The 27,782-nt window shown below is 41.7% G+C and overlaps 1 protein-coding gene across 1 annotated transcript; it reads right to left on the bottom strand.

The window, feature by feature from the left end:
- Positions 1-33: 33 nt before the first annotated feature.
- Positions 34-27,622, bottom strand: gon4lb (gon-4 like b). The gene is made up of 29 exons (XM_061983309.1): positions 27,320-27,622; positions 26,209-26,334; positions 26,000-26,139; positions 24,217-24,291; positions 24,097-24,147; positions 23,963-24,001; positions 23,803-23,898; positions 20,192-20,266; positions 19,991-20,119; positions 19,711-19,927; positions 17,774-17,875; positions 14,875-14,915; positions 13,964-14,061; positions 13,158-13,386; positions 13,010-13,096; positions 12,036-12,228; positions 11,827-11,977; positions 9,131-9,281; positions 8,949-9,065; positions 5,706-6,527; positions 4,565-4,811; positions 4,282-4,439; positions 4,031-4,225; positions 3,819-3,962; positions 2,431-2,733; positions 2,264-2,362; positions 1,850-2,199; positions 282-384; positions 34-211 (listed from the first exon to the last, which is right to left on the bottom strand). The coding sequence occupies exons 2-29, from the start codon at positions 26,312-26,314 to the stop codon at positions 104-106; spliced, it is 4,626 nt and encodes a 1,541-aa protein (XP_061839293.1). The 5' UTR covers positions 26,315-26,334; positions 27,320-27,622; the 3' UTR covers positions 34-103.
- Between the last annotated feature and the right edge of the window lie 160 nt (positions 27,623-27,782).

Raw genomic sequence — 27,782 nt, 5'->3', positions numbered from 1 at the left:
GACCTGTCATTGTGAAAGTCAAAATGTCTTCAAAAAGATCCATCAATGTTTTAATAGCGAACACATATTTACAGACGCAAAGATAAATACCACAAAATCATTCTTAGTCTTCATTGACTTGGGGCTCGGTGGGCGGAGCCTCGTCCTCCGAGCTGGCCTGGCGAGCGGCGCTCTGAAAGAGGCACATTAAGTCCCGGAATCTGCGGGATACCTGCGGGCGAGAGTTTTGGCGGGGTCAGCGAGCGGTTCGTCCTGTGGCGCGCAAACGATCGGCCAATCACCTCGCTTGGAGTCTTGTTGCCGAGCAGACTGGAGATGCTCTGGAAAGTGCTCTGATTGGCTCCTTCCTGCTGACACGCCGTCAGAATCACCCGATCTGCTTCCCTGGAAAACAAGTCGCTCCTTTATGTCCGCAGCCGACGGAAGGTCAACCGATACGGTTTGTTCAGCGCCGATACCGATTATTAGTAGTCAAGGAGCGATACTTGCAGGCGATATTCATGTGCAGTAAAAGTTATTTGAACATGAATATTCTGTTTTTGAACTAGATTTTTTTATTACGGGTTAGGTTAGGGTTTATATTTATTATTATTTTATTTATTACGTGCGTCTAAGAGGAGCATCAAGACTTAAAATTGGTAAAAACTATCTCCTCCATTTTATAAAACTTGATGGATTTAATGCAGTGCAAGATTTCCAGGTGAGGAACCCCGAGATATCGCCAACATTTAAAATAAAAACAACTCTGGGCTCCTTCACGTCGATTATAGTCGAGACATTTTTCAAGATGGCCGACAATTTCTTCCTGGATGCTACAGAAAGTATGAGAATGTGTGAGCTGCTGCCTGCTCTTCTTTACTTGTATAACAATCTCCAACTTGTCAACATATTTATGCAAAGTTTGCCTTTTTTTTTTTTAACTATCTCCTTTACTGTGTGTACAAAATGTGTTTTTTGGCAATTCCAAATTTGACCACAGCGTCAGTTGCTATCAAAAGTGGCACTTTGCAAAATTACCCACCCCCCCTTTTCCTCTCACACGAGATCCACCCGGGAATGGGGCCATGAGAATACCTTCCTTATAGGGATGTCTGATAATGCATTTTTTGCCGATATCCGATATTGTCCAACTCTTAATTACCGATACCGATATCAACCGATACCGATATATACAGTCGTGTAATTAACACATCATTATGCCTAATTTGGACAACCAGGTATGGTGAAGATAAGGTCCTTTTTAAAAAAAATCATAAAATAAAATAAGATAAATAAATTAAAAACATTTTCTTGAATAAAAAAGAAAGTAAAACAATATAAAAACAGTTACAGTACATAGACACTAGTAATTAATGAAAATGAGTAAAATTAACTGTTAAAGGTTAGTACTATTAGTGGACCAGCAGCACGCACAATCATGTGTGCTTACGGACTGTATCCCTTACAGACTGTATTGATATATATTGATATATAATGTAGGAACCAAAATATTAATAACAGAAAGAAACAATCCTTTTGTGTGAATGGGGGAGGGAGGTTTTTTGGGTTGGTGCACTAATTGTAAGTGTATCTTGTGTTTTTTATGTTGATTTAATATTTAAAGAACAAAAAAACAAACAAAAAAAACGATACCGATAATAAAAAAAACAATACCAATAATTTCCGATATTACATTTTTAAAGCATTTATCGGCCGATAATATCGGACATCTCTACTTCCTTGCTGTAGTTTTTTCATACTAAATACTGGTGTCATATGTGTATTTATTCTATCGGCTGATGTAGTTCAGTTGCCGATATAGGTCAAGATGCCAAATATCGGCGCTGGTAATCAAGAGAGGGGGGCGTACCTGGTCCACAGGATCACCTTCTCCCCGCTCGGCGTCAGAGAGATGTTCTTGGCACACACGGGAACGTCTGCGGGTGACGGAGCGACACAGGTGGTGGCGGGGTCACAAAGGGGATGTAGCTCTTCATCTCTCTTCCTCTTCGGAGGCGGCGACTCGGTCTTGTGGCCGGTCTCCGCTTGATCTTCGCCAAAGTCATCCCTCTCCGCTGGCGGGAAGGATCCTTCCCACGCCGGCGAGCTGGGAACCGTGCTGCCGTCCACCTTCGGCTCGACGCTTTCTTTGGGGATGGAGCCTACCGGCGAGTACAGAGGGCCCAGGCTCTTTGCAGCCCGGGACACGCCGCCTGAGCCCTGGGCAGGGAAATGAACAGGTCAAGGTGTCATGTGACCGGCATGGGACCGGACGCCACCGCACCTTGTCGCCCAGGCAGCGGGAGCATCCTCTCCGGCGACGTCTGTGGCTCTTTGAGTCGCGGCACAGGCAACTCTGGTCTTGGTGCGACCAGTCCGACTCCTGCCATCAACACGGACACAGTGAGACAAAGTATACGGCGCGTCCGATCACGCGTCTGCAGGCCGCACCTTGTAACTTCTGTGGGGATCAATCTTTCGCCTCTGGCGCCGGCTCGCCATTGGTTGGACCTTCGGTCCGTCCTCTTCCAGATCAGGTAAGGTAACTTCCTCAAAACTGCCATGGGCTGCGCCCCCGTTCAGGCTGCCGAAGCCCTCCCCTCCATCCGGGGCGCCGCCCACCTCCTCCGGCCAATGGGCTTCTTCAAATTGTCCCGGGCGAGCCGGTGGTGGGCGGAGCTCGTCGAAAAACACCCAGAATTCCGCTTGTAGGTGAGTGTGCCCTTTGAGCAACGATGCCATCTGAGCCTTGAGCTGACGGGCAGACAACATCAGATTATTGCTGGAAGGCCAACACCATACCACAGACTCGGACTATGGCACAAATAATAATCCTCATCATCTGATTGATGTTGTAATCACGACTAATTACACGATTGATCATTCATTTGAGTATTTATTATACCACCAAAACTCTAATTAAATATACCTGGTGTTAGAATAATTGTATTTAAGTTATCACAAAACTTTGTGTTTCAATGAGTTCCCGGCGAGAAGACAAAAGCTGTCTTTGAACCTACCAAGAAGAAGGCTTGTAAAACTCCACTGTGTAGGATGGGAAGCAAAATGAAGGCGTTCTGTTTCTTCCATGTATTGTAATCAACAGAAAGATATTGTCTTGACCCAAGAACTACAAAGCTGAGAGAAAGCAGTATCTGCCCAAGTTCCAGACACCTCTTCTTTCAACTCTTTTACGACCTCTTCTTCGACCTTTTCTGTGAACTGTTTACGACATTTTCTTTCAACAGTTCTGTAACCAAAGGCGACGGCTGTTTTTAGGTCAATTTCCCTGATATTATTTTACGTTTATCAACGGATTCTGTTTTATTGGCCAATTATGGGACTCTGTATGTGATTACGTGAAAGCGGAAATCATGTGACTTACTTTTTTGTTGAGTTTAGTGAGTATTGATTAGACGTAATAGCGCTGTGTCAAATAAAAAGTAGCAACCATGGTGACATACCAAACTTCTAGTAGACATGTTTTTTTTCACTCATTCTCTCATCTTTTACAAACTTAATTTAATTAAATGAAGAGTGGGTTTCAAATTTTGATGGAATTACATATGATACGCATCCTGTAATAATATACTAAATATTGCCAAGTGTCAGGTGATTATGTACTGTTGATTAAGAATCAGATTATGAGTGATTAAGCAGGACAGAATAAGCTTTTGCTTCCTCTTGCTCTTTTACGGACACACATCATGCTTCTTTGTTCGTTTTATTTTAATATTACTAGTTTTTTTTTTATAGATATGTTGTTTTTTTTACAGATAAAAGATATTATACTGAAAATGCTTGTTGGGAGTGAAATTAAATGAAAGGTGGGGTGGTACCTCGTTGATGCTGGTCGGGCTCAGGTCAGTTCCAGGCTGCAGAGCCTTGATGATCTTATTGTAATGAGACGGATTATCTCCAAAAGTGATCTCCAATTGTCGCAAGAAACGCCGACTGCGCTCGAAGGCTTGTTGCTCTTGGAACTGCACAAACAGGCGACATTGAGGCGTTTGCACCAATCAACATGCCACACACCGACGCTGCGTCTCACCAGTCCGCACTCCAATGCCTGCTCAGGATGTAGAAAGGCAGCAAAGTCGCGCATTAATTCCGTTTGGCTTCCCAGGATGCAGCGCAGCTTCCTGAAGACGCTGAGGACTTCCTGTCCTTCCAGTTGCCCGAGCTCGTTCAGCAGAGACACAAACTCCTCCATCTTTTCCGGGACGTCGCGCAGAGCTTGGCCGACCTGAACACAGCGGGTCAGACGCAAAGAATTGTTGGGGAAAAAGGCAAGCGTCTCACCCTGCTGAGGTAACCTTGAGCGAAGGCCAAGTCTTTGCTGTCCCGCTGGGGGTCGTTATCCAGGATGTTTTCATCGTAAAGCAGCGACAGTTTAGTGGCATCTTTACTGTGGCGCTCTTGACGACCTCGCCTGAGACCTCGAAGAGGACGACTCCGACCTGCTGAGACGGCCAAAAAACCAACAAACAAACACACTATGTGATTAAAGTGTTGATATTGCCTTTAAATGGTTACGTAACCTCATGGTCATAGTTGGTGCGTGAATGTTCAATGATAAACACACCTCTTCCTCGTCTACCTCCTGCTCCTCGTCCTCCCCCCCGCGGTGTTTCCTCAAAGGTCGGTGTGTCATCGTCCTCTGATACCTTACTGCTTGACCCCTCCCCCAGCTCCTCCCCTTTAGGGCCCTCCTCCTCTTCCTCCTCTTCCTCCTGCGATCCAGGCGAGGTTGGCGAGTGATCTTCTTCTGACTCTACGTCAGCGACATCCCTCCTTTTTGACGCCAGCCAAGTCAACTGCTTCATTGTCTCCTGTTGGGGTCAAAGGTCAACTGCTTAATGGTCTCCTACAAGGGTTTAACGGTCAACTGCTTCATTTTCTACTGTAGAGAGCAAAGGTCAACTGCTTAATATTGTCCTATAAAGGTCAAAGGTCAACTGTTTAATTTCTTATATCAGGATCAACTACTTAATGGTCTCCTATAAAAGTCAAAGATTTGCTTTATGGTCCCCTACAAAAGTCAAAGGTCAACTGCTTAATGGTCTCCTATAAAAGTCAAAGGTCAACTGCTTTATGGTCTCCTATAAAGTTCATAGGTCGACTGCTTTATGGTCTTCTATAAAAGTCAAAGGTCAACTGCTTCATGGTCTCCTATAAAGTTACAGGTCAACTGCTTTATGGTCTCCTGTAAAGTTCATAGGTCAGCTGCTTCACTCTTTCCTTTAAGCACCAAAGGTCAACTGCTATATGTCTACTGTGAAGGGTAAAGTTCAACTTCTACGCTATTTTCTTTAAGCGTCAATGGTCAACTGCTACATGTCTTATGTCATTATTTTATAACATCATCAATATTATGACATTATTTAATGATGACATCATCAAAATGATGACATTATTTTATGATGACGTCATCAATATTATGACAACATTGTTTTGATAACATCATCAATATTATGACATCAATATTATGACATTGTTTTGATGACATCAATATTATAACTTTGTTTAATGATGACATCATCAATACTATGATGACATTATTTTTTGATGACATCAATATTATGACATTTTATGACATCAATATTATGATGACATTGTTTTATGACAACATCATTAATATTATGATGACATTATCAATACAATGATGGCATCAATTTAATTGTTATTGATCTGTCAGGTGTCACACGTTACCCAGGTAGTCCTACCTGCAACTCTGGAACGGACAGAACGGACTCCTCTGATGCAGATGACATCACTTCCTCCTCGTCTTCATCTTGCGTGAGGTCATCAAAGTCTTCGTCGTCCTCCTCGTCCTCCTCTTGCCTCTCTTGATCGTCGTCCTTCTCTCGGTCTCGTCCTCCCTGCCCTTCTTCCTCCTCTCCCTCCTCCTCATCGTCGTCCCCTTGACCTTCCTCTTTCCCTCCCCCGTGGCCCCCCTGTCCTCCCACATCGTCATCCTCTCCTTCCCCTGCCTCTTTCCCTTCACCATCCTCGCCCTGACCTCCCCCACCCTGGTCTCCCCCCTGTCCTCCATCTTGTCTTCCCCCCTCTCCACCCGATCCCCACTTGGCATCGTCGTGTGTGGGATGGAGTGCACACACCACCAGTGAAGCCGTGTCCACCTGCGTCCCAGCCATGAGATGGACATGGTGCTGGCTCTCTGTTGCCTCTTGCTCCACGGGGGGCAGACTGTAGAGAGGTTTCTCCAAAGCCTGCTCCCTTTGGATGATGATGTAGCTTGCCTTGAGCGGAGCAGCTGGGCAAGGAACCACTGAGGTTGTAGACAGAGAGGAATGGAGAGGGAGCCTCCTCGACGCTCCAACCACCTGACTTTCTGCAGGGCAGATCGGCTGCAGGGATCCATTGTGGGCCAACGTAAAAAGGCGTTTGTGGGAAGGGGCAGCTCGGGGTGAGTACTGTTTCACCCGAGTGGGGTAAAGTCTAAGGGTGCAGCCTCTGGGAAGGGATGGAGGATAACGTGGGGGAAAGATGTTCAGCTTTGTCTTCTGGAGGATCTCTTGGCTGTTCTGGAAGACAGATGATGTCATCAGACAGCAGGTACGTGTATTTTTGAGAAGGCTACTACAGTGGAACCTCCATTTATGACCCCCTCTATATACGAACTGTTCGATTTTCGAACTTTTCGCTCGGGCCAAAAAGGCCTCCGTGCACGAATGCTTTGTTCAATCAGTCATTTCTATCATGCCTACAGGCAAAAAGCAGGACACAGCATTGTTGATGAGGCAGAGCCCCCTTGCCACCTGCTGCACAGGACACCACTCCCTTGTCACTCAGTGCTGCAGCATGTGCTTCGTTTTGCCTATTTTGCCAACTCAATCTGGGTCCAAAAAGCCAACAAACCAGCCTGGAAAGAAGGAGGGATTCGCTGTGGACTAAAAAGGACTATTTGCGAGGAGTAAAGCCACATCACGGCTCACTACAGACACATTTTAAATCGCCGCCAAAGACAGAATTCTGGACAGCGTAGACCAGGTGAAGCCCAGCCTGGTCCGAATGAGACCAACAAAAGAGGAAGGAGTGGGAACCCTGGGAGAAAAGAGACTCGCTTTGGAGGCTTTAGTCAGGTTAGTTATTATTTATGGATTTTTCTTTGCTAACGGCCTTAATGTTTAATATTAAACAAATCGTTTTCATACAACACCGACAGAAACACTTAAAAGGTGTGTTATTGCATGTGCTATGCCACCATATTTTGGACGAGTTTGCGCACTGCAGGTGCTGTGGGTTGAAAATGTACTTCCTGTTTCGTTCCTTGAACCGGAAGTATTCGTCCGTAGCGTTTTCGCTCATTCATCACGCCGAGCAACGTATGCAAGTTTTACAATACAGCTAAAACAATTCTTACTTGATAAACCATCCCATCTGTGATGTCTGTAGAAGTGTTTTTATGCATATTTGTACGAGCTATCGTAATGTAATCAAGCTTGCGTCATTAACATTAGCTAATATGCTAACAAGTTTATGGGTCTCTGTGTTAGTATTATTAACATACAATGGCATTCTTTTTGTATTGTTTTAGTTTCGTAAATTCACCAAAACGTCACTGGGGAGTTATTGAGTCTGTTTAGCTGATTGGAGAGCTAGCTTTCGCAGCTAGTGGGTCCATGACGATGACTGCTGTTTTGTTTGATCAGCCGTTTTACTGCCGTGTTACTTGCCGAGCAGACTGGTGAGACGCGGCGCCGGTGTGTTGATTGATGCAGACGCCTTGATTTGGAAACAAAGTATGTAAATAAACATTTACAGAATCTATATATATATATATATATATATATATATATATATATATATATATATATATATTAGAGCTGCGAATCTTTGAGTGTCCCACGATTCGATTCAATATCGATTCTTGGGGTCACAATTCGATTCAAAATCGATTTTTTTTTTTCCCGATTCAACACGATTCTCGATTCAAAAACGATATTTTCCCGATTCAAAACGATTCTCTATTCATTCAATACATAGGATTTCAGCAGGATCTACCCCAGTCTGCTGACATGCAAGCAGAGTAGTAGATTTTTGTAAAAAGCTTTTATAATTGTAAAGGACAATGTTTTATCAACTAATTGAAATAATGTAAATTTGTTTTAACTATTAAATGAACCAAAAATATGACTTATTTTATCTTTGTGAAAATATTGGACACAGTGTGTTGTCAAGCTTATGAGATGCGATGCAAGTGTAAGCCACTGTGACACTATTGTTTTTTTATTTTTATTTTTATAAATGTCTAATGATAATGTCAATGAGGGATTTTTAATCACTGCTATGTTGAAATTGTAACTACCGTAATATTGATACTGTTGTTGATAATATTCATTTTTGTTTCACTACTTTTGGTTTGTTCTGTGTCGTGTTTGTGTCTCCTCTTAATTGCTCTGTTTATTGCAGTTCTGAGTGTTGCTGGGACGGGTTTGGTTTTGGAATTGGATTGCATTGTTATAGTATTGCTGTGTATTGTTTTGTTGGATTGATTAATTAAAAAAAAAAAAAGAAAAGAAAAACTAAAAAGAAAAAAACAAACAAACAAACAAAAAACATTTTTTTAAAATGAGAACCGATTCTGAATCACACAAAGTGAGAATCGCGATTCGAATTCAAATCGATTTTTTCCCCACAACGCTATATACTGTATATATATTTATAATTATATATCTATATATATCTGCGACGTAGTTTCTGGTGCGGCTAATATATGTAAGCATTTGTTTCTTCTAAAATGTCAGTGTGCTCTACAGCCCGGAAAATATGTTAACGCTTACAACACTTTGGAAAGTTAGCACCCTGTATGCATCCGCAAGGTTGCAAACAGCCCCTTAAACTGCGGAAACGTGCGGTTGCCAGTTCGAGCCTGGCATGTGCCGGTCTGGACTGTGTAGGATGACCACTGTTCGGCAAACACAAAACAAACATGTTTTTATCACCTTCAGCCAAGTTGGCATGATGGAGGGGTCTCTGTCCACTGGGGGGCGCTGATCCCCAAGCTGTACTCTTCCACAGGCCAGTGGCAGGGCGGGGACAACCTGCTCTGTTACAAACGTCTGAAACGACCACACCAAGATCACCACGCGTCGACCTCGACAAGCGTCATTTATCTGAGGCTCACCTTGATGACGTTGCCACATCGCGCTCTGGAGCTGCTCATCTCCCGAATGTGCTTCCTCAGGTTCCACGCGCTCTTGCACAGCAAGTGGGAGCTGATCAGATGGTCTGGCTGCACGCTTCCCTCAAAGTGCTTCAAAGCCAAAACAATCAGCCTGCAGAGATATGATAAATGATAATGATAAATGGGTTGTACTTGTATAGCGCTTTTCTACCTTCAAGGTACTCAAAGCGCTTTGACACTACTTCCACATTTACCCATTCACACACACATTCACACACTGATGGAGGGAGCTGCCATGCAAGGCGCTACCAGCACCCATCAGGAGCAAGGGTGAAGTGTCTTGCTCAGGACACAACAGACATGACGAGGTTGGTACTAGGTGGGGATTGAACCAGGGACCCTCGGGTCGCGCACGGCCACTCTTCCACTACGCCACGCCGTCCCTAATGGAAAATGATGTTGTCTGTCTATCGGTGTTGGCCCTTTGATGAGGTGGCGACTTGTCCAGGGTGTACCCCACCTACCGCCCGAATGCAGTTGAGATAGGCGACCCCGAACGGGACAAACGGTAGAAAATGGATGGATGGAATACATTCTCACCATCGACGCTACATTTCACAAAAGCTCTCTATCTGCTTGAGCTTTTTTATCACGAAATAAAAATAATGATAGTCAGTACCTTTAGGAATTTGTGATGTCGCAATAACGCCAATTAACCCAAATAACGACCAATCCTCCGCACATTTGTCTAATCAATCTTTGGTATTGTGTAGACGAAGTAGGACAACAACATGTAACAATATAACAACTCTTTAACGGCACAATTGTCATCCCCTCGCATTTACTTCCTAGTTCACATGTATTCATTTAGGCTTTATTTATCCATGGTGAGATAGTTAAGAACATATATTTTTATTTGCAATGCTGATCCAGCATAGAGGCAGCATTTTAATGACCGAGATGTTGAAGTATGATGATAATCTCTCATCGTCTCTCATTTACCAACAAAAATTACCGCTGTAGTTTACTTTCAATTGTTCACAAACACTTTTCAAGTGTGAGAATGCCTGAAACTGCCTACGACAGAGCAGACAAAGGAAAAAAATCAAGCCTTTAGTGACGTTTTTTCCCGTAATTATTATTAGCTATAATGAATTAAAGCACGACAGTATTTTGACAATGAGCTCTGTGTAAGCGCATTTACTGACACCTAGCATCTACTTTTAAGTATGTGCGGTACCAAATAAGGAAAACAACATTATCAGTATTTGTATTCCAACTTATGAGGTTAAAGGGGAACTGCACTTTTGTTTGGAATTTGCCTATCATTCACAATCATTATGTAAGAGGAAAACACATCCGTCTTTCTTTTTTATGCATTCAAAGTCGTAAAATCCAGCATGTACAAGCTGGCTAAAAATGCAGCTAATGGGAGTCCTCTAAATAACATCCAAAAAAGGGCAACTCCCTTTACATGCCGTGATCTGAATATTAACCAAGTATAAATAATAATGTAAATATAAGCGCTAATGTCGAGAAACTACTTTTAGCAGCACCGTGATCACAGAGAGCTAACTAGCTTATGCTGCTATATTGACATATTGAGCTCCTGCATCGCCTCTGAGTCACTGAAAGTTAATTATACATTATAAATCATGCCTCTCACCAAGATAGAAGGTTGTGGACATAATCCGAGACGTTGGTCAACTTTGACATCCAACTTAGACCCGGAGATGGCACATTGCAGCACATTTTTTTAAGCCTTTGTGAGGATTATGATTAATTCTTCATCGAAATAGGAAGATATCAACATCCTATCAGTCTGTAACCCAGTGAGAGCAGACATTGTACAGTAAATTATTGTTTCATTATGTTCAGATAGCACTTAGCAATACTGCTACATGATGCTGAGTGTTTCACTAAAGCTGCATCTGTGTATCACACAGCTTCTAAAACTTGCAGATCATCCTCCTTACATTCAGGATCAAAAATAGAGGTTTCTGGATCATCATTAGAACCAAAGTAGTCTTTGTTGTCTCACATGAAGTCGGCCATGTTTAGTAGTGTTGTTGTTGAAGGAAACGTGAACGTTGTGATACGTCTGTGAAATTAATTTGCTGCCATATGCTTAAAATGAGCAAAATACGTAAATATTACATAATATTATGAATTTTACTACATTACATATATTCTTACAGCATGTATATAAAACCTTGATGTGGGTTTTTGGATCTTCTTTAAAGCGCTTTATTGACTCCATTGTTAGCTGACATTTGCTCGCACCTATTTACGGGTTAGAATGTATTTTTTTAAAAACGTGTGTTCTTGTCCTACATATGGATTGTGAATGATAGGGACATTTCCAAAAAAGTGCAGTTCCCCTTCAAAATCACAAGAACACTTAAAACATTGATAACAAATTCACAAGTTGATTCAATGTTATACGCAACATTTAGAAATTTTAGGCATTTTTAGGCCGCAATAATAGAAAAAAAACCCAGCAAAATCCTGGAGGGACTGAATAATAGACTGTAATAAATGGGATAGCTCTGTACATTGGTTACGAGCTGTATTATTTGTTGTATTATGTGTTTCGTGTTGCATCGGCATATTGATTTTTGCAATATGCAAACAATGCAAAACAAGCTCTTTAAGATGGAACCCGAGTGTATTTGAACAAGATGTGGCTGTGTTACCCATCTTCTCCTGCGGTGAAAGTACTCCGATAAGGCGAGGTGTGCTGGGCGGGATCCAGGCTGCAAACAGGAAGTAGTTGTGGATAGAGGAAGACCGGTCGGGTTGCAAAAAGCCAGGCGGTGTCAGAGGGCAGTACATGGAAGGTGCGGCCTAAACAGGAGAGAAACGTCAGCATGAAAAATCAAATGTGTCCTACCTCCCTCCTCACCGGGGGTGGACGACGGGGTCATCTTGGGAAGCCAGCGTTTGGACATGGCGGGTGGGGCCGGTGGGGGAGGTGGCACGTCTACTTGCTGCTCCACTTCCTGAAGTAGGTCCAGCGCTCCTTGCAGGTTGCCCGCTCGAAAAGAAGTGGCATGGAACAGCTGCTCCTGACGCAGGGCAAAGCGCTGCAGCTCCTCCTGGACAAAGAACTTTGTTTACATCAGGGTTTTTTTGAGGTGTGGGGGAGACACAAACAGCTGTTGTCTACGTCAGTGATTTTCAACCACTGTGCTGCGGCACACTAGTGCCGTGAGATATTGTCTGGTGTGCTGTGGGAAATTATGCAACTTCACCTAATTGGTCCAAAAAATATTTTTTTGCAAATCAATAATTATAATCTGCAAATACTGTGCCGTTCCTTAGTGTCCGTGCTGTGTAGAATTCGGCTGTAGAACTGTGATCCCAATATGCAGACCACAGCGTGCAGGTAAAAAGGTATATAACGCTTAAGCCAAAAATTAACAAAAGGGAAAGGAAAAGGCAATGAAGTATAGGGATGGCTATGTAAAACGACAGTAAAACTGAATGCTGGATGACAGCAAAAACTTGCAGCGTGTGGAGCAGAGACGGCGTACACAAAGTACATCCGTACATGACATGACAATCAACAATGTCCCCACAATGAAGAATAGCAACAACTTAAATAGCCTTGCTTGCTAACACAAAGCAGGTGCGGGGAATAGCGCTCAAAGGAAGACATGAAACTGCTTCAGGAAAACACCAAAATAACAGCACAAGACAAGAACTAAAGCACTACACACAGGAAAACACCAACAAACTCAAACTAAGGCACGAGGAGGACCTGGTGGAGTTTCATTTTTTAACGTTTCCTGCTGGTGGTGTGCCTGCGGATTTTTAAATGAAAAAAATGTGCCTTGCCTCAAAAAAGGTTGAAAAACACTGGTCTACTTGACTAACCAAGAAGTGCTTGGTGACGGACTCTTCGTGTTGCATAACGCGGACACCACGACAGAGCAGATGAACTTCTGTCAGCAGCTGCACATGCTGAAAGACAACATAATTGCTTGAAAATACTGGATCCAGTGCAAGATCGGTGACAACTCACCTGCTGGATTTGCTGTTGGAGTTGCTGTTTTTGGCAAGAGTCCAAGTGGAGGCTGGGGTAGACTTGGCTCTGAAGCACCCAGGTGGACTGTGGGGTTGGTGTGTCCCTCATCTTGTCGTTAGGGTGATTGGTGGTGTCCTGCAGGGCTCTCTTGTGCTGCAGAGCTTGGTACTGCTCCCGGACTGCCCGCCGTCGCTCTGTTAGCATGCCAGCTAACGGTGGCTCAAAGCTTCAAACAGCAGAAAATGGGAATGAGTGCTATCACTCCAGCCAAACAACACATAAACATAACATACTTTATAGGCATGAGTGCTATCACTCCAGCCAAACAACACATAAACATAACATACTTTATAGGCATAAGTGCTATCACTCCAGCCAAACAACATACAAATAAGCTAGTTTATAGGCATGAGTTATATCACTCCAGCCAAACAACATACAAATAAGCTAGTTTATAGGCATGAGTTCTATCACTCCAGCCAAACAACATAAAAATAAACTAGTTTATAGGCATGGCTCCTATCACTCCAGCCAAACAATGCATAAACGTAAGCTATCTTATAGTGAGTAATTAGACTGATCATGACCGGCAAAGAGCAGGCTTTGATGTGTTTCCTCTCAAGCTCAGTTCTTCTTCTAGCCTGTTTGAAGAAGCTGCACAGGAGGACTTTTTTCTTCCTCCTGACCCAAACGGTCACAGCACTTCTCTGCTGGACCGTCCCAACAGGAGGACCTTCTCACAACCTACTTGAGACCCGCCATTCATGCATCATACAGGATATTAATAAGCAGTGCACTGTTACCACAAAGCCTGAGGGACATTGAATTTGGGTCCAGTCTCGGACTCCTCCTCTTCAGCTGGCGGCTCCTCCTCTTCCTCAGCCGGTATCTGCTCCTGGAGCTGCACAGACAAGTAAGCATCTCAAGCAACATGAAACGGTTTCAAAGTGGACAAAATATGGCTAATGATAGAAATTAAGGCAACTTCGAAGCTAGCATTTTAGCTTCTAGCCTCCATCGCAGAACTACAGGAAGAGCACAAAAGGTGTGTACAAACATCTGTCCAAGTCTATACTGCTTATTTTGTCTGAATCGCTCGATTAGACCCGTGTTTAGCTGGCCTCTCCTTGTCATTGCAAATATTCAAATAATACAGCTGCTTGTTTGTGTATATACCGGTAAATAAACATTCATATGTATATACATATATGATTGTGTGTCTATATATATATATATACACATACATACATACATATATATATATAAATATATATACACACATACATAGATAGACGCATAATCCCATACTTGTTGTTACAAATATAGCTTGTAAGACCTGACAAAAATTGACATGACAGTGTTACCATGAGGTCAAATGTTCATTGGTCTCTGGTGATGTGTGACACCACTGATTTCCTTATCGATCCGATACAGTGAATCTTTTCTGTCAGCCTCACAAATGGCTGGTATTTAGTGCTGTGGTTGAGATTATGACATGTAGAGTACCGGTATGTCAGGTGGTGTCAAGTAAGTGCATTTGAAGGATGGAAAGGAGCCAAAGGCTGCACCTGGTGCACCCATGGATCCTTGGTGAATAATGAAAAGTGTAGTTAAAAATGACCATTAAGAAGCTATAAAAGATATCCGCTCCCTCCACAAGCCAACACACACACTTGTCCTTGCTACGTGCAGACAGGCCCCGAGTTGAACTCACCGTGTCGAAGAGCTCCTCCAGCAGCTCATTCACCTCTCTCTCTGCAAACAACACAAACACAAAGATGATTGCAGAAGAAGAGTTAACAAGAGCATAGTAATTACTTTCCCAGCTAGTGTGGAAATGTTCCAAAGAAAAAGAACTCTCATCAGGCCAAAGGCCGTTAAGCAAATATGAGAAATATGCTAAAAAAAATCGAACGCTAATCTTCTTTTTAATCCTGCCCACTGATGCTAATCCAAAGAGGTATATTTACGGTTATCAGCACATTTTTTCAAAGAATATATATGTTTGTTTTTTTTGTTTTTTTTTTTACAAATGATTTGGACTTCAACGTCTCTGCTGACATGCTAATTGTGCTGATGTTCTAACAATGCTGAGATGCTAACCATTCTGACTCTGCCAACAGTGCTGATATGCTAACAGTGCTGACATAACAGTACTGAAATGTAAAACATGGAATTGATAAACTGGTCTCTCAACTCATTTGACAAATTCTTCTTGACAAGAAACTCAGGTTTGCGGTAAACCTACCAGTAGTGACGGAGCGTTTTCTGCTGTATACATTGTTTATTGTTTATTGTTTATTGAATGGATCCCCATTAGCTGACGCCAAGGCGACTGCTAGTCTTCCTGGGGTCCATATAGGAGCATAGAAAATTAAAATACAAAGAATACATGCAATAACAGACATTATACAATGGAAAAATACAACATAAGATAAAAAGCTAGTTAAAACCAGTATTAAAAATTCACGTCATGTGGGCAGCTGCAATAGGTGTATCTTCAAAGCTGTCTTGAATGACAATTTACTTTGTGAGAGATTAATGTGAGATGGCAACCCATTCCAGAATGATGTACATCTATACATGACTGTGTGTTTGAGGAGATTGGTCCTGGGAGCAGGAAGTGCCAAATAGCCATTGCTGGCATTCCTAGTGTCATGAATATGTGTGTTAGTTGATTTTAAAAACTGTTTGTAAAAGTAATCTGGTGATTGATCTAAAATGATAGTTCTAAAGAACATAAGGAGACTACCGGTACAATACATCTTTTGTTCAACAGACAACCAGGACAGGCGTGAATGCATAAATGAAATATTAGTGTGCAAAGAACATTTAAGTACCAGTCTAGCTGCTCTGTTCTGAACAAGTTGCAGTTTGTTCAGGTCAGACTTAGTCGTAGCGGACCATATTATAGGACAGTAATGAAGATGACAGAAAACCAAGGACTGTATGACTTGAGCCATTGTTGAGGATGTCAAGAAGGTGGAGCACTTCCTGACCATGGCTAAACCTCTTCCCATTTTCATTGAAATACCATCAATATGATCGGACCATGACAGTTGACTGTCTAATAGCACACCAAGCAATTTTGCTTTTTTTACCTGCTCAATACGTATGTCTGACATTAAAATATGAAGCTGTGGGTCATCAACAAGCATATGCCTGGATCCAAAAATAATGCTTTTTGTTTTGTCAATATTCACAACAAGTTTACTATCATTTACCCAGCGGGACACTCTCTCCAGGTCCTGATTTAAGTTATTTTCTAGGTCATTTAAGGTAGAGGCAGTACTGTATAGAGTTGTGTCATCTGCATACATAACCATATTGGTGTTTGTTGTAACACAGGGAAGATCATGAGGGACTCTTGGGAGAAGTGGAGGGTCGTGTGCCTGGCGATTTTTCCCGTCAAAGACATTGAAGATATCTATCTATTTGGAACTGTGATAACAGGCCATCTGCTGATTGGAGTGAGCGTTGCTCTGGTTTACCAACAAATGCTGAAGACGATGGCAGCGGGACTCAACTCAAACTTTGACGAATTCTGAACTAAATCGCAAATTGGATAACATCTTGGAGAAGCTATTTGCTCTGCAAGGCAATATTATGATCGATTTGAGAGCCAGAACAGACAACTAAAGCACACACACCATTGGAATGTGTATGCTTGCCCTAACCAATATGATGGACTAAGGATCAGCACACTGATGGCTGTGCTTTGTGCCGGATGCCACCATTAGCCCCCGTTGCAAGTCTCTAGTTTTTGTGTGTTGTAAATGTGTGCTCATATGTGCTGATTGTTGCTTGAGGGTTTTTTGTGGTCTCAAACTGAGTCCCTCCAGGGGCTTGGCTTAGCCTCCTACTCTTTGCACCATGTTTACCTTTTTCCCGGGGCACTGCCCTTGTGGTGACCCATCAGTCTTCCTGTTCTGAAAACTAATTTTGTTGGAAAATAAAATGATATTCTATTTTAATATGCTAACGCTGATGATATGCTAACACAGGGATTCTGCAGGTATCAGCATGTCTAATTTAATGATTTTTAATGCCACTTAATACAAATTTAATGCCCATGTCCTACTGCAGATAGTTATCATATATAGCCAAAAGCTGTTTGTATGGACACAATTTTAGGCATTTGACAATGATAATCTTGAATAGTTGAAAGGTTTACATTAACTTTTGCTTTGTAGTGAATTACAATTGGCTCATAAAACTGTTTAATCTGAAAATGTGTTTTTATTTATTTATTTGTCTGTAGTGGTAGCATCAGCTGCCAGCTGTGATGGCGTTGTCAAGCTGCTTTGTTTTTCACGCCAAAGATATTCGGCACGGTTACCTGCTCCCTCCCTGCCTTTACAGTAATTGCCGACTTGTGATTATGCCGACTTGTGATTATGCCGACTTGTGATTAGCTCATGCGTGATTCCACCGTTCGACACGTTTTTCATGCCTCTGCACATTGAATTTAATGTTTTTTTAATGCCATTTAAGGCCTTAATTTTTGCAAAATCCATGTCATGACTATTAATGTTTTTTAATGACCCACGGAAACCCTGCAACAGTGCTGACATGCTAACGGTGCGGACGTGGGCGTCATCAACAAAGCTTACTGGTGATCTGGACCGCCCGGTCTGTCCTGTAGTCCTCCAGATCGGGTTCATCCAGGTCATCGAGGAAGTTGTACTCCGGATCATCGTCATCGTCTGCATCCTCTGCAGAAGCAAACAAGCGCAGCCTTGAAAAAGTCCTCAAGCACAGTTTTCCTGAAGAGGCTGATAATATAAAACTACATTAATGAATACATGAAACTAACACGTATTCACAACCTTTCCTATACACAATTGTGTCTAATAATACATGAATTTCCTTCAAGAGGACAACCAAGACAAACTGAAGTTTACAGCGTTCCGCGTAGCGTCCTTAAAGAGGCTCTCATGTAAATTAATTCAAAACGTAATTGTTTGATTTTCTCAAGAACGAGGTGTAGCAGCACTCAGAAGAATACAGCAAGCTTTTGTGTGTGTGCGTGTATAAAAGTATGTTTTTATTACTGTTTCATTTCATCCTGATATTGCAGTACTGTTACAGTATATGTACTTCATGTATTGTGACTGACTTAGATGCACATTTAGTTATAAGACCCAACTTCCACATCACAGTCGTAGAAACCAAACTAGAAAGTAGACCATGGGTGTGTAAAGTGCGGCCCGGGGGGCCATTTGCAACATGCAGATTATTTTTTACCGGCCCGCAACACATTCTAATAATGCTGTCACAAAATAAACATTAAAAAGTGGAATACAAGAGCATAGAGGTGAAATGTAACGAGAAAATGTTGCCTCTCATAACAGAGCTGCCACGCAGGCTCTTTTTTTCTTTAAAACTGTCATCACTCAAAAAATAATAATGAATCAAAATCAATGTTATGAGTGTTTGACCTATTTAAAGCTCCAATTACTTCTTTAAATATTCAATTCTGAAATATTTTTTGGGGAAAATATTGCATATTTTGTGTTTGCCATAAAAAACTAAGTTTTCAATGACAAAAAGGCAAAAAACTAACCAAAAACCAAAACCAAAAAAACAAAAGACTAATAAATATTTATGATTGATTGATCTGAAGTTGATCGAGAGATGTAAGTGTTTAAAGTTAAAAAAAAAATGTTTTAAATGTATTTATTTTTAACACTTATATGAGTGGGGCCCTTTTGGATTCCTTACAATTTTAGTAGATTTTTATTTTTATTTTTTTAATAATAATGAATCAAAATCAATATTATGAATTATTGACCTATTTAACGCGGCAATTACTTCACTTTAAATTTTCTACTTTGAAAAATTTTGGGGGAAAATATTGCGCATTTTGTCTGTTTGCCATAAAGAAAAAAGTTTTCTAAGACAAAAAGGGCATAAACAAAAAAACATAAAATAATATTAAAAAGTTATAACTGAAGGATGGATCTGAAGTTGACCTTAAGAGTGTTAAAAAAGTTGAAAGTTTAATAAAGTTAAAATGTATGAACTATATTTAACACTTATATGAGTGAGGCCCTTTTAGATCCATCCATCCATTTCCTACCGCTTATCCCTTCCGGGGTCTCTGGGGGTGCTGGAGCCTATCTCAGCTAATGGTATTTTTATTTTAAATAACAATGACTCAAAATCAATGTTGTTCTGAATTATTGACCTACTTATTAACGCTTCAATTAATTCACATAAAATATTCCACTTTTAAATATTTTTAGGGGGAAAAAATTGCATATTTTGCTATAAAAACAGGGTTTTCTTTAACAAAAAAGGGAATAAAACATTAAAAAATGTAATATTATGTCGACAGACATATCTGAAATTTGACAAATATAATATGACATTTTCATGACTGAGACGCTTCATGGTCCCTGAGAGCCCCAGGGAAGCCCGAAAGGTTTAAAAAATATATATATATTGTATGCTTTAATTTTTCAGTGTGCGGCCCTCAGTGGGAAAAGTTTGGACACCCCTTATGGAGGCCGAGGAACCGCCGTACTGTAATTGTCAAACAACAGACCTTCATTGTCTGGGGCCATGAGGCCCTGCAGCCAGCGCGTCCAGTGGCGGTCTTCCTCCTGCTGCGGAGGGCTTTGCTCATACATGTCTGCTGTGATATCGGGGGCGAGAAGCTCTGCCTCCAACTGCTCTAAAGGAACATTCACCAGGCGAAGTTTGGAGCGTGTGCGGCAAGCCAGACCGCTGGAGCCTTCGTCTTCCTCCTCGGTCCTGTGGGACTGCAAACACAGATTAGACTTGGCAGAGGTCGTCGTATCATCTAATCGCACATTCAAACTAACCGAAAAGTTCGTATAGGCGGGACCGCAGTCTAGCTCCTCCTCCACGGCGTTCAGTCTCTCCAGAAAGGAGGGGCCGCAGGCGTCCGGGAAGTCGTATTGAGGAGTGGACGTCAAGTGTCTCGGGGAGCACTAAAAAGCAGGGCGTCATGTGATGTGATCTATTCCATTTTCAAACAATGAAGTGTGGGCATTGTGACGGACCTGCAGGCCTTCAAGCAGCATTTTGGACTGTTCAACTTTGGGAGGGGAAATGATGTCACCATCACTGAGGAAAGACTGCGAGCATGCGCACACGCACACACACACACGCACACGCGCACACGCACACGCACACACACACACACACACACACACACACACACACACACACACACACACACACACACACACACACACACACACACACACACACACACAATTATTCAATCAAGACTGACAAACTAGAGAGCAACCAATATATTTTTTCCAAGGCCAATATTGATTATTACTAGTCAAAAAGGTTGACAGCCAATATCTGTAGTTTGTATTAATTTGCAGTAAAAGTTATTTAAATAAATAGTATACGTCAGTAAACAACAGGAACAATCTTTAAGTTGATTATTATATTAATATTTTATATTTGGTCACAATTTCAGTAGACCCATAATAAATTCATAAAAGAACCAAACTTCATGAATGTTTTTTGTGACAAACAAGTACGGTATGTGCTTTAATCACTCTATCGCAAAAAATAAGAGTTGTAGAAACGATTGGAAACTCAAGACAGCCATGACATTATGTCCTTCACAAGTGTATGTAAACGTTTGAATGTGTGAGCTGCTGCCTGCTCTTCTTAACATATATAACAAACTCTTATTTGTCAAGATATTTACACAAAATGTGTATTCTTGTCAGAGATATATTTTTTGTCGTCCTTATGTCCATCCATGTATTTGATCGAATCATGGAACATGAAACTTGTGGCGCTCCTTTAACGAGCCCATGCTCAGAGTGTTGCGAAAGGAGGTTTGTCGACCGACTCCATCACTGCAGTAGCGAAAACAAATTAAACGGGACCGACAAACCGCCAGGAAAAAAGGACAAAACCTGGATTTCCCGGCAAATATGTTTAAGTTTTGACAGGGACGCAAAGGAGACGTACTGTGGGAAACCAGCTCTGCGAGAAGGACAAAACGGTAGAACGACATCGCCGTGTGAGCGCCGCAATCAAACAGACCGGAAAATAATTCAGATATCAAAACGTATTTGACATTTGTTTCTTAAATTGATTAAATAAATACAAAATTGGGCTCCAGCAAAAGGAGAACTTTTCAAATGCAGGGCAACAGGCTGGTGCTTGAGCAGTGGTTATTACTATCTACTACACTAAATATTTATTTTGTAAATGATTAAATATTGGTATCGTGTGTGTGTGTAGTTTGTATCTGCTGATGTAGTTGTTGTAGTTGTAAAAAAGGGGCAAATACTGATAACAAAAAACGATATAGATATCTGTCAAAATGCCAAATATCGGCTTTAATAATCAGCCCGGCCGATAATCAGTCAATCTCTACTACAAACATTTATGTACCGTAAATTCCGGACTATAAGCCGCTCCTTTTTTCCTACACTTTGCCTTATAAAACGGTGCGGCTAATTTACGGATTTTTATTCGCTTACGGCCATAATGCAAATAATTAAAAAAAGAAGAAGAAGCAAATACACTGTAATTGTGTGTTATTGTTTGTACTATGGTCATACTTGCCAACCTTGAGACCTCTGATTTCGGGAGGTGGGGGTTGGGGGGTAGGGGGGCGTGGTCGAGTTGGGGCGGGGGGCGTGGTTGGGGGGCGTGGTTGGGGGCGTGGCTAAGAGGGGAGGAGTATATTTACAGCTAGAATTCACCAAGTCAAGTATTTCATATATATATATATATATATATATATATATATATATATATATATATAAGAAATACTTGACTTTCAGTGAATTCTAGCTATATATATAATGATTTTATTATATATATATATATATATATATATACACACATATATATATATATATATATATATATATATATATATATAAAAGAAATACTTGAATTTCAGTGTTCATTTATTTACACATATACACACACATAACACTCATCTACTCATTGTTGAGTTAAGGTTTGAATTGTCCATCCTTGTTCTATTCTCTGTCACTATTTTTCTAACCATGCTGAACACCCTTTCGCAGGTACCCAGAAAGGTTTCGAGTACCACCAAAAAAACTGAATCTCTGAAGACAGTATACAAATCTGTGTTAAAGGTGTACAAATACTGTTTGTATAATAAGCATGTTATTGTTTACAAATGAGGGTTAAGAGTTCAGTACTGAAAAAAAAAAAAAGAATGTGGCTTAAGTACAGTTTTTTTAATTGAGCTGCTGCATTTTTTGGTTGGGTTGTTTATTTATTTTGAGGAACTTCTCCATTTCTAAAAGGGGAGTAATTTAATAGAGTGATCTATGTTTGTCTGTTGCCATCTCCTGGTGAATGTTGGCTATAGCGTACTGGGGTTACTTTTTGGTTGGCCAACGATTTACGTGGTGTTGCGCACCTGACGTCAAGTGTGTGAGTCTGTTCTGAAGTCTACACTAAAGAGACGTACTTCATCACCTCGCCTGGTTATTGCCTCCAACTCAATATATTACAACAACATTGCTGTTTACGGCAGACGAACTGCTTTACGGTAGAACATGACTGCTGTTGTTGTGTGTTGTTACCGCGCTGGGAGGACGTTAATGAAACTGCCTAACAATAAACCCACATAAGAAACCAAGAACTCGCCCTCCATCATTCTACAGTTATAACATGTGTTGTGGGAAAGCGGACGTGAATACAGGCTGTTGACACGTCACTCAGGTCCGCATGGAGCTGGAGGGGGCGTGGCTTCCAGCTCCGCCTGAATTTCGGGAGATTTTCGGGAGAAAATTTGTCCCGGGAGGTTTTCGGGAGAGGTGCTGAATTTCGGGAGTCTCCCGGAAAATCCGGGAGGGTTGGCAAGTATGACTATGGTGCAATCTTCTGGACAAGCTTGCTCACTGCAGATGCTGCAGTGTTCATCCATTTAGTGCTTTCAACCGGAAGTAGAAGTGCCGTTCCATCTTCTGGTCATGCATAGCGTTTCTACACGTATAGATTCTTAGTTCCTCACTCCAAGCAACATTTGTGAGTTTTACAATAGAAGTAAAACAATTCTTACCTACTAAACCGTCCCATGTGTGCTGTCTGTAGGAGTGTTTTCATGCATATTCATGCAGCTAATACGCATGTTTACGAGTGTCTGTGTTACTATTTTCAACTTACAATGTGGCATTCTTTTTGTATGGTTTCAGTTTTGTAAATTCACCAAAACGTCTCCGTGGATACGTTAAGCGGTTTGGAGAGCTAGTTTTCGCAGCTAGTGGGTCCATGACCATGACTTCTGTTTTGTTTGATTAGCCGTTTTACTGCCGTGTTACAGACACCGTTTGGAAACAAATATTTAAATACATTTTTTTTGTGTAAATAACTAAATTTTACAACGTATATATCTGCGACTTAATAGTCCAGTGAGGCTAATATATGGAAAACAATTTCTTCTAAAATTGAGTGTGCATCAATATAGCTCTTGTCTCAAAGTAGGTGTACTGTCACCACCTGTCACATCACACTCTTGACTTATTTTGAGTTTTTTTCAATCAATCAGTGAGGGTTATGTACCGGTGCGCTCTATAGTCTGGTAAATACGGTAAACATTTTGATTCTAGGTCCATTAGCCATCGTTAAAACATGTGACAAACCCACTTACCTCTTCAGCCGTGTCCTCATCTTCCTCGTCTGGACAGTACTCCTCATCTGACGAGTCTTCGTCTTCCTCAAGATCAACGTTGAGGAAGTGAGGTTGCTTTGAGACACAAACAAACTTGAGTCATGTGATCACTGCTAATGGTGCTGCTGTGATGTTTTACCAGCAAGGTCTTTTCTGCAGACAAACTCCAGCTGAGACACTGTAAAAAACAAAAAAAACAAATGGACAGCAGCTTTTAAGTCATGTTGGTGCGCAGGTGTTCCGCAGCTTGTCGGGTGAGGAGGGGTTCATCACCTGTCCCTGCTGGACCGCCGTCTTCAGTCTGGATCGGGTCATCTTTGGCTCCTGGTGGACCGGGCAGGAGTCAGTTGGACTCAAAAGACATTTTAAAGGCTTGTTGAGGTGTGCACTTACAAACATGGGCATGTCCTGAGTGTCTCGGATGGCAGCTTTCATCATGGCCACCACGCGCTCATCGGTAATCACCTCCTTGACAACGCACACACGTCACAAAATCACACAGACGTCGCTAGACCTTCCTATTGATCTGGAACAGGGGTGTCCAAACTTTTTGACTTGGGCTAAAAAATTTGGTCGAGGGCCAGCGTGAGACGTTTGCACAGTGTCTGTGTTTTTAGATCTCAATTGTTAATGGTTTCACAGTTCCCTTTTATGCATTTTAAAATGTATGTCTTAAAGTATTACTTTTCTGAAACTGCTCTGTGACATGTGCTGTTGACCTATTGGCCACACCACCCTTGTGAAAGAGATCTTGATCTCAACGGGTTTCTTATCTGGTTAAATAAAGGTTGTCAAATTGCTAGTTTACTCTTTTTGAGAAACAACATTTTCCAGACTGATATGAAAAATGACTACTGCTTCATCCATCCATCCATCCATCCATCTTCTTCCGGCTTATCCGAGGTCGGGTCGCGGGGGCAGCAGCTTAAGCAGGGAAGCCCAGACTTTCCTCTCCCCAGCCACTTCGTCCAGCTCCTCCCGGGGGATCCCGAGGCGTTCCCAGGCCAGCCGGGAGAGATAGTCTTCCCAGCGTTTCCTGGGTCTTCCCCGTGGCCTCCTACCGGTCGGACGTGCCCGAAACACCTTCCTAGGGAGGCGTTCGGGTGGCATCCTGACCAGATGCCCGAACCACCTCATCTGGCTCCTCTCGATGTGGAGGAGCAGCGGCTTTACTTTGAGCTCCCCGCGGATGACAGAGCTTCTCACCCTATCTCTAAGGGAGAGCCCCGCCACCCGGCGGAGGAAACTCATTTCGGCCGCCTGTACCCGTGATCTTGTCCTTTCGGTCATAACCCAAAGCTCATGACCATAGGTGAGGATGGGAACGTAGATCGACCGGAAAATTGAGAGCTTTGCCTTCCGGCTCAGCTCCTTCTTCACCACAACGGATCGATACAGCGTCCGCATTACTGAAGATGCCGCACCGATCCGCCTGTCGATCTCACGATCCACTCTTCCCCCACTCGTGAACAAGACTCCGAGGTAGTTGAACTCCTCCACTTGGGGCAAGATCTCCTCCCCAACCCAGAGATGGCACTCCACCCTTTTCCGGGAGAGAACCATGGACTCGGACTTGGAGGTGCTGCTTCCCATAAAGTAAAAATTAAAAGACACTAAAGTGTACATTATTGTTTTATACTTATTACACCAGATGTTTACTTTGCTACTTTAAAGACATCAACTGTAAGTTATTCTTTTAAATATTTGCTTGAAAAAATAAATGTTCCTGCACTATTATTTGCTCTTTAAAATACTTGTTTATGGTAAAAAATATGAACATAGTGGATATTATAAAAACATGTCAGACAACATAAAAATGGGAAAAATGCAACACACTCTCTCCACACTTATCCATGTTTGACTTTTAGCTACTTGATATTTCTGATTGATTACAAAACTTTAAGGATGTCAAAGTAAACAAGGTAGGAGTTGAACTTTTACATAATCTTAATATTCAATTATATTAATTATATAACCATTATATTATTATAATATTTACACACACACACACGCACACATATAATATATATATATATATACACAGTGTATATATATATATATATATATATATATATATATATATATATATGTGCGTGAATCGACACGTACGCAACATCCCAGATTCCTGGAGCGACTGGCTAGTAGTGAATGGTGTGTGTGTGTGTGTGTCACTGACGTGCAGGATGGCGCGCACGTTGCACGACGTCAGATTGTGCCGTCTGGACTTCCTGTCCAGGTCGATGTCAAGGCGGCCGAGTTCGTCGTCGCTGGACTCCACGACCTCCATGAGCGCAGCATCCTCCAGACGCCATAGACCTGTGCGACATGACAAAACGCGTGGTTGAACGGGTAGGCCACATGACCGCTTCATACGCGTCGCGTCACCTGACAAGGGTCTCGTGTCATCTTCAAGTCCGGCATCACCGAGGGTCCCGATGGCCAGTTTGCTGTCCTCGCTAAAGAGGGTCTCCTCATCACGTATCCTCATCATTTTCCCTCATCAGCGCTGCACTGAATCCAAATCCATAGAATTAAGTACACACATGAAAACAACCAGTTGTAAATAAAAGCTAGCAAAAGTCAGCTAAAAATGGAGTCAATGGAAGTCGCTCTATTCCGCCAAAAAAGCGCTCCAAAAAACATCCAAAAACCCCATAAACGTTTTATATACATGCTGTAAGTATATATGTAATGTAGTATCATTCATAATAACATGTAGTATTTATGTAATTCCAACTCAAAGGCGATGCAGCAGTTCACCGGCTCATTAGAGCAGCATAAGCTAGTTAGCGCTCTCTAATCAGTATGCCGCTAAAATAGCGCCTATAATAACAATATCGCTAATTCTTGATTAATATTTAGGTCACCAGATGTAAATGGAGTATTTTTGGCGGCTTTTGGATGGTTATTTAGACGGTCCTGTGGGCGGAATAGGGGCGATCCCCATCGACCCCATTGTTAGCTGACTTTTGCTAACGTTTAATTACGATTTATAATGCATAAAAAAAGGGAAAAGTCTGTGAATAGTAGGCAAAAAAAAGTGCAGTTTCCCTCACGTGTAAAGTACACAACACATTTGAATAATAGTAGGAATTACGACAATCGATTTTCACTAGCATTTACTGAGTCTGTCGCATCTAACTTCAATATTTATTTTAAATCTTTGTGTAGCAGGAAATCAGGAAATAAAATTAATTGAAAGCATGTTGACATAAATAGTAGTAGTTGTCAGCTAATTTCAACTGACTTGCTAAAAATAACTAAGTGAAAGTTAATGAGAGACTTGTACGGTAAAAGTAAACTTAATTATTATAAGGTAATTCAGAAGAATCATTTAATGTACATCACGAATGCCAAGTTGCTACACAAAGCTATGTCTGCACGGCGTGTTTATGAATAACATTATACTTTCATTAGGTTACACATTTGTGTTACATATTTGAACAAGGCACCAACGACACCCTGAAGCAATACAACGTCGTGAAAAATAACTTACCTGTACAAAGTTAATATCCATTCGGTCGTTTAGCGAATGCTAGCCACTAGCTGGCTTCGTTTCCGCTAATAACAATTCAGCTTCCGCTGCGAGTTCTTTCACAACAAAGCGTCGAACCCCTAACCCGTAATCACATTCATAACCATTGCCGCAATTCCAACACTAAGTTTGAAATAATTAATGGCAACTGAACAACCGAAAAGCAATTGGTTTATCGGAAATTTAATTTTGAAATACTAAAAGTAAATAGTTATTCTTTTTTTGTGGGAAAATTGCAATAGCTAGATCTAAAAACGGTTTATATTTTAAATAGCAGACAAAAAAACTGACCAAAACGGATGTTCTTTATATTCCAACACCGGAACCGGAAGTTCTTATTCAAAGAAAATACCGCGGTCTGGCCTGACGGAGAAAACAGTGGGATGTTGTATCCTGCGTCAAAAAAGACCAGATAATGATGGAG

This window comes from Nerophis lumbriciformis, linkage group LG21 (assembly GCF_033978685.3).
Source record: "Nerophis lumbriciformis linkage group LG21, RoL_Nlum_v2.1, whole genome shotgun sequence".
Lineage (NCBI taxonomy): Eukaryota > Metazoa > Chordata > Actinopteri > Syngnathiformes > Syngnathidae > Nerophis > Nerophis lumbriciformis.
Note: the sequence above shows the minus strand (reverse complement) of the source record. Positions and strands in the feature narration are given on the sequence as shown.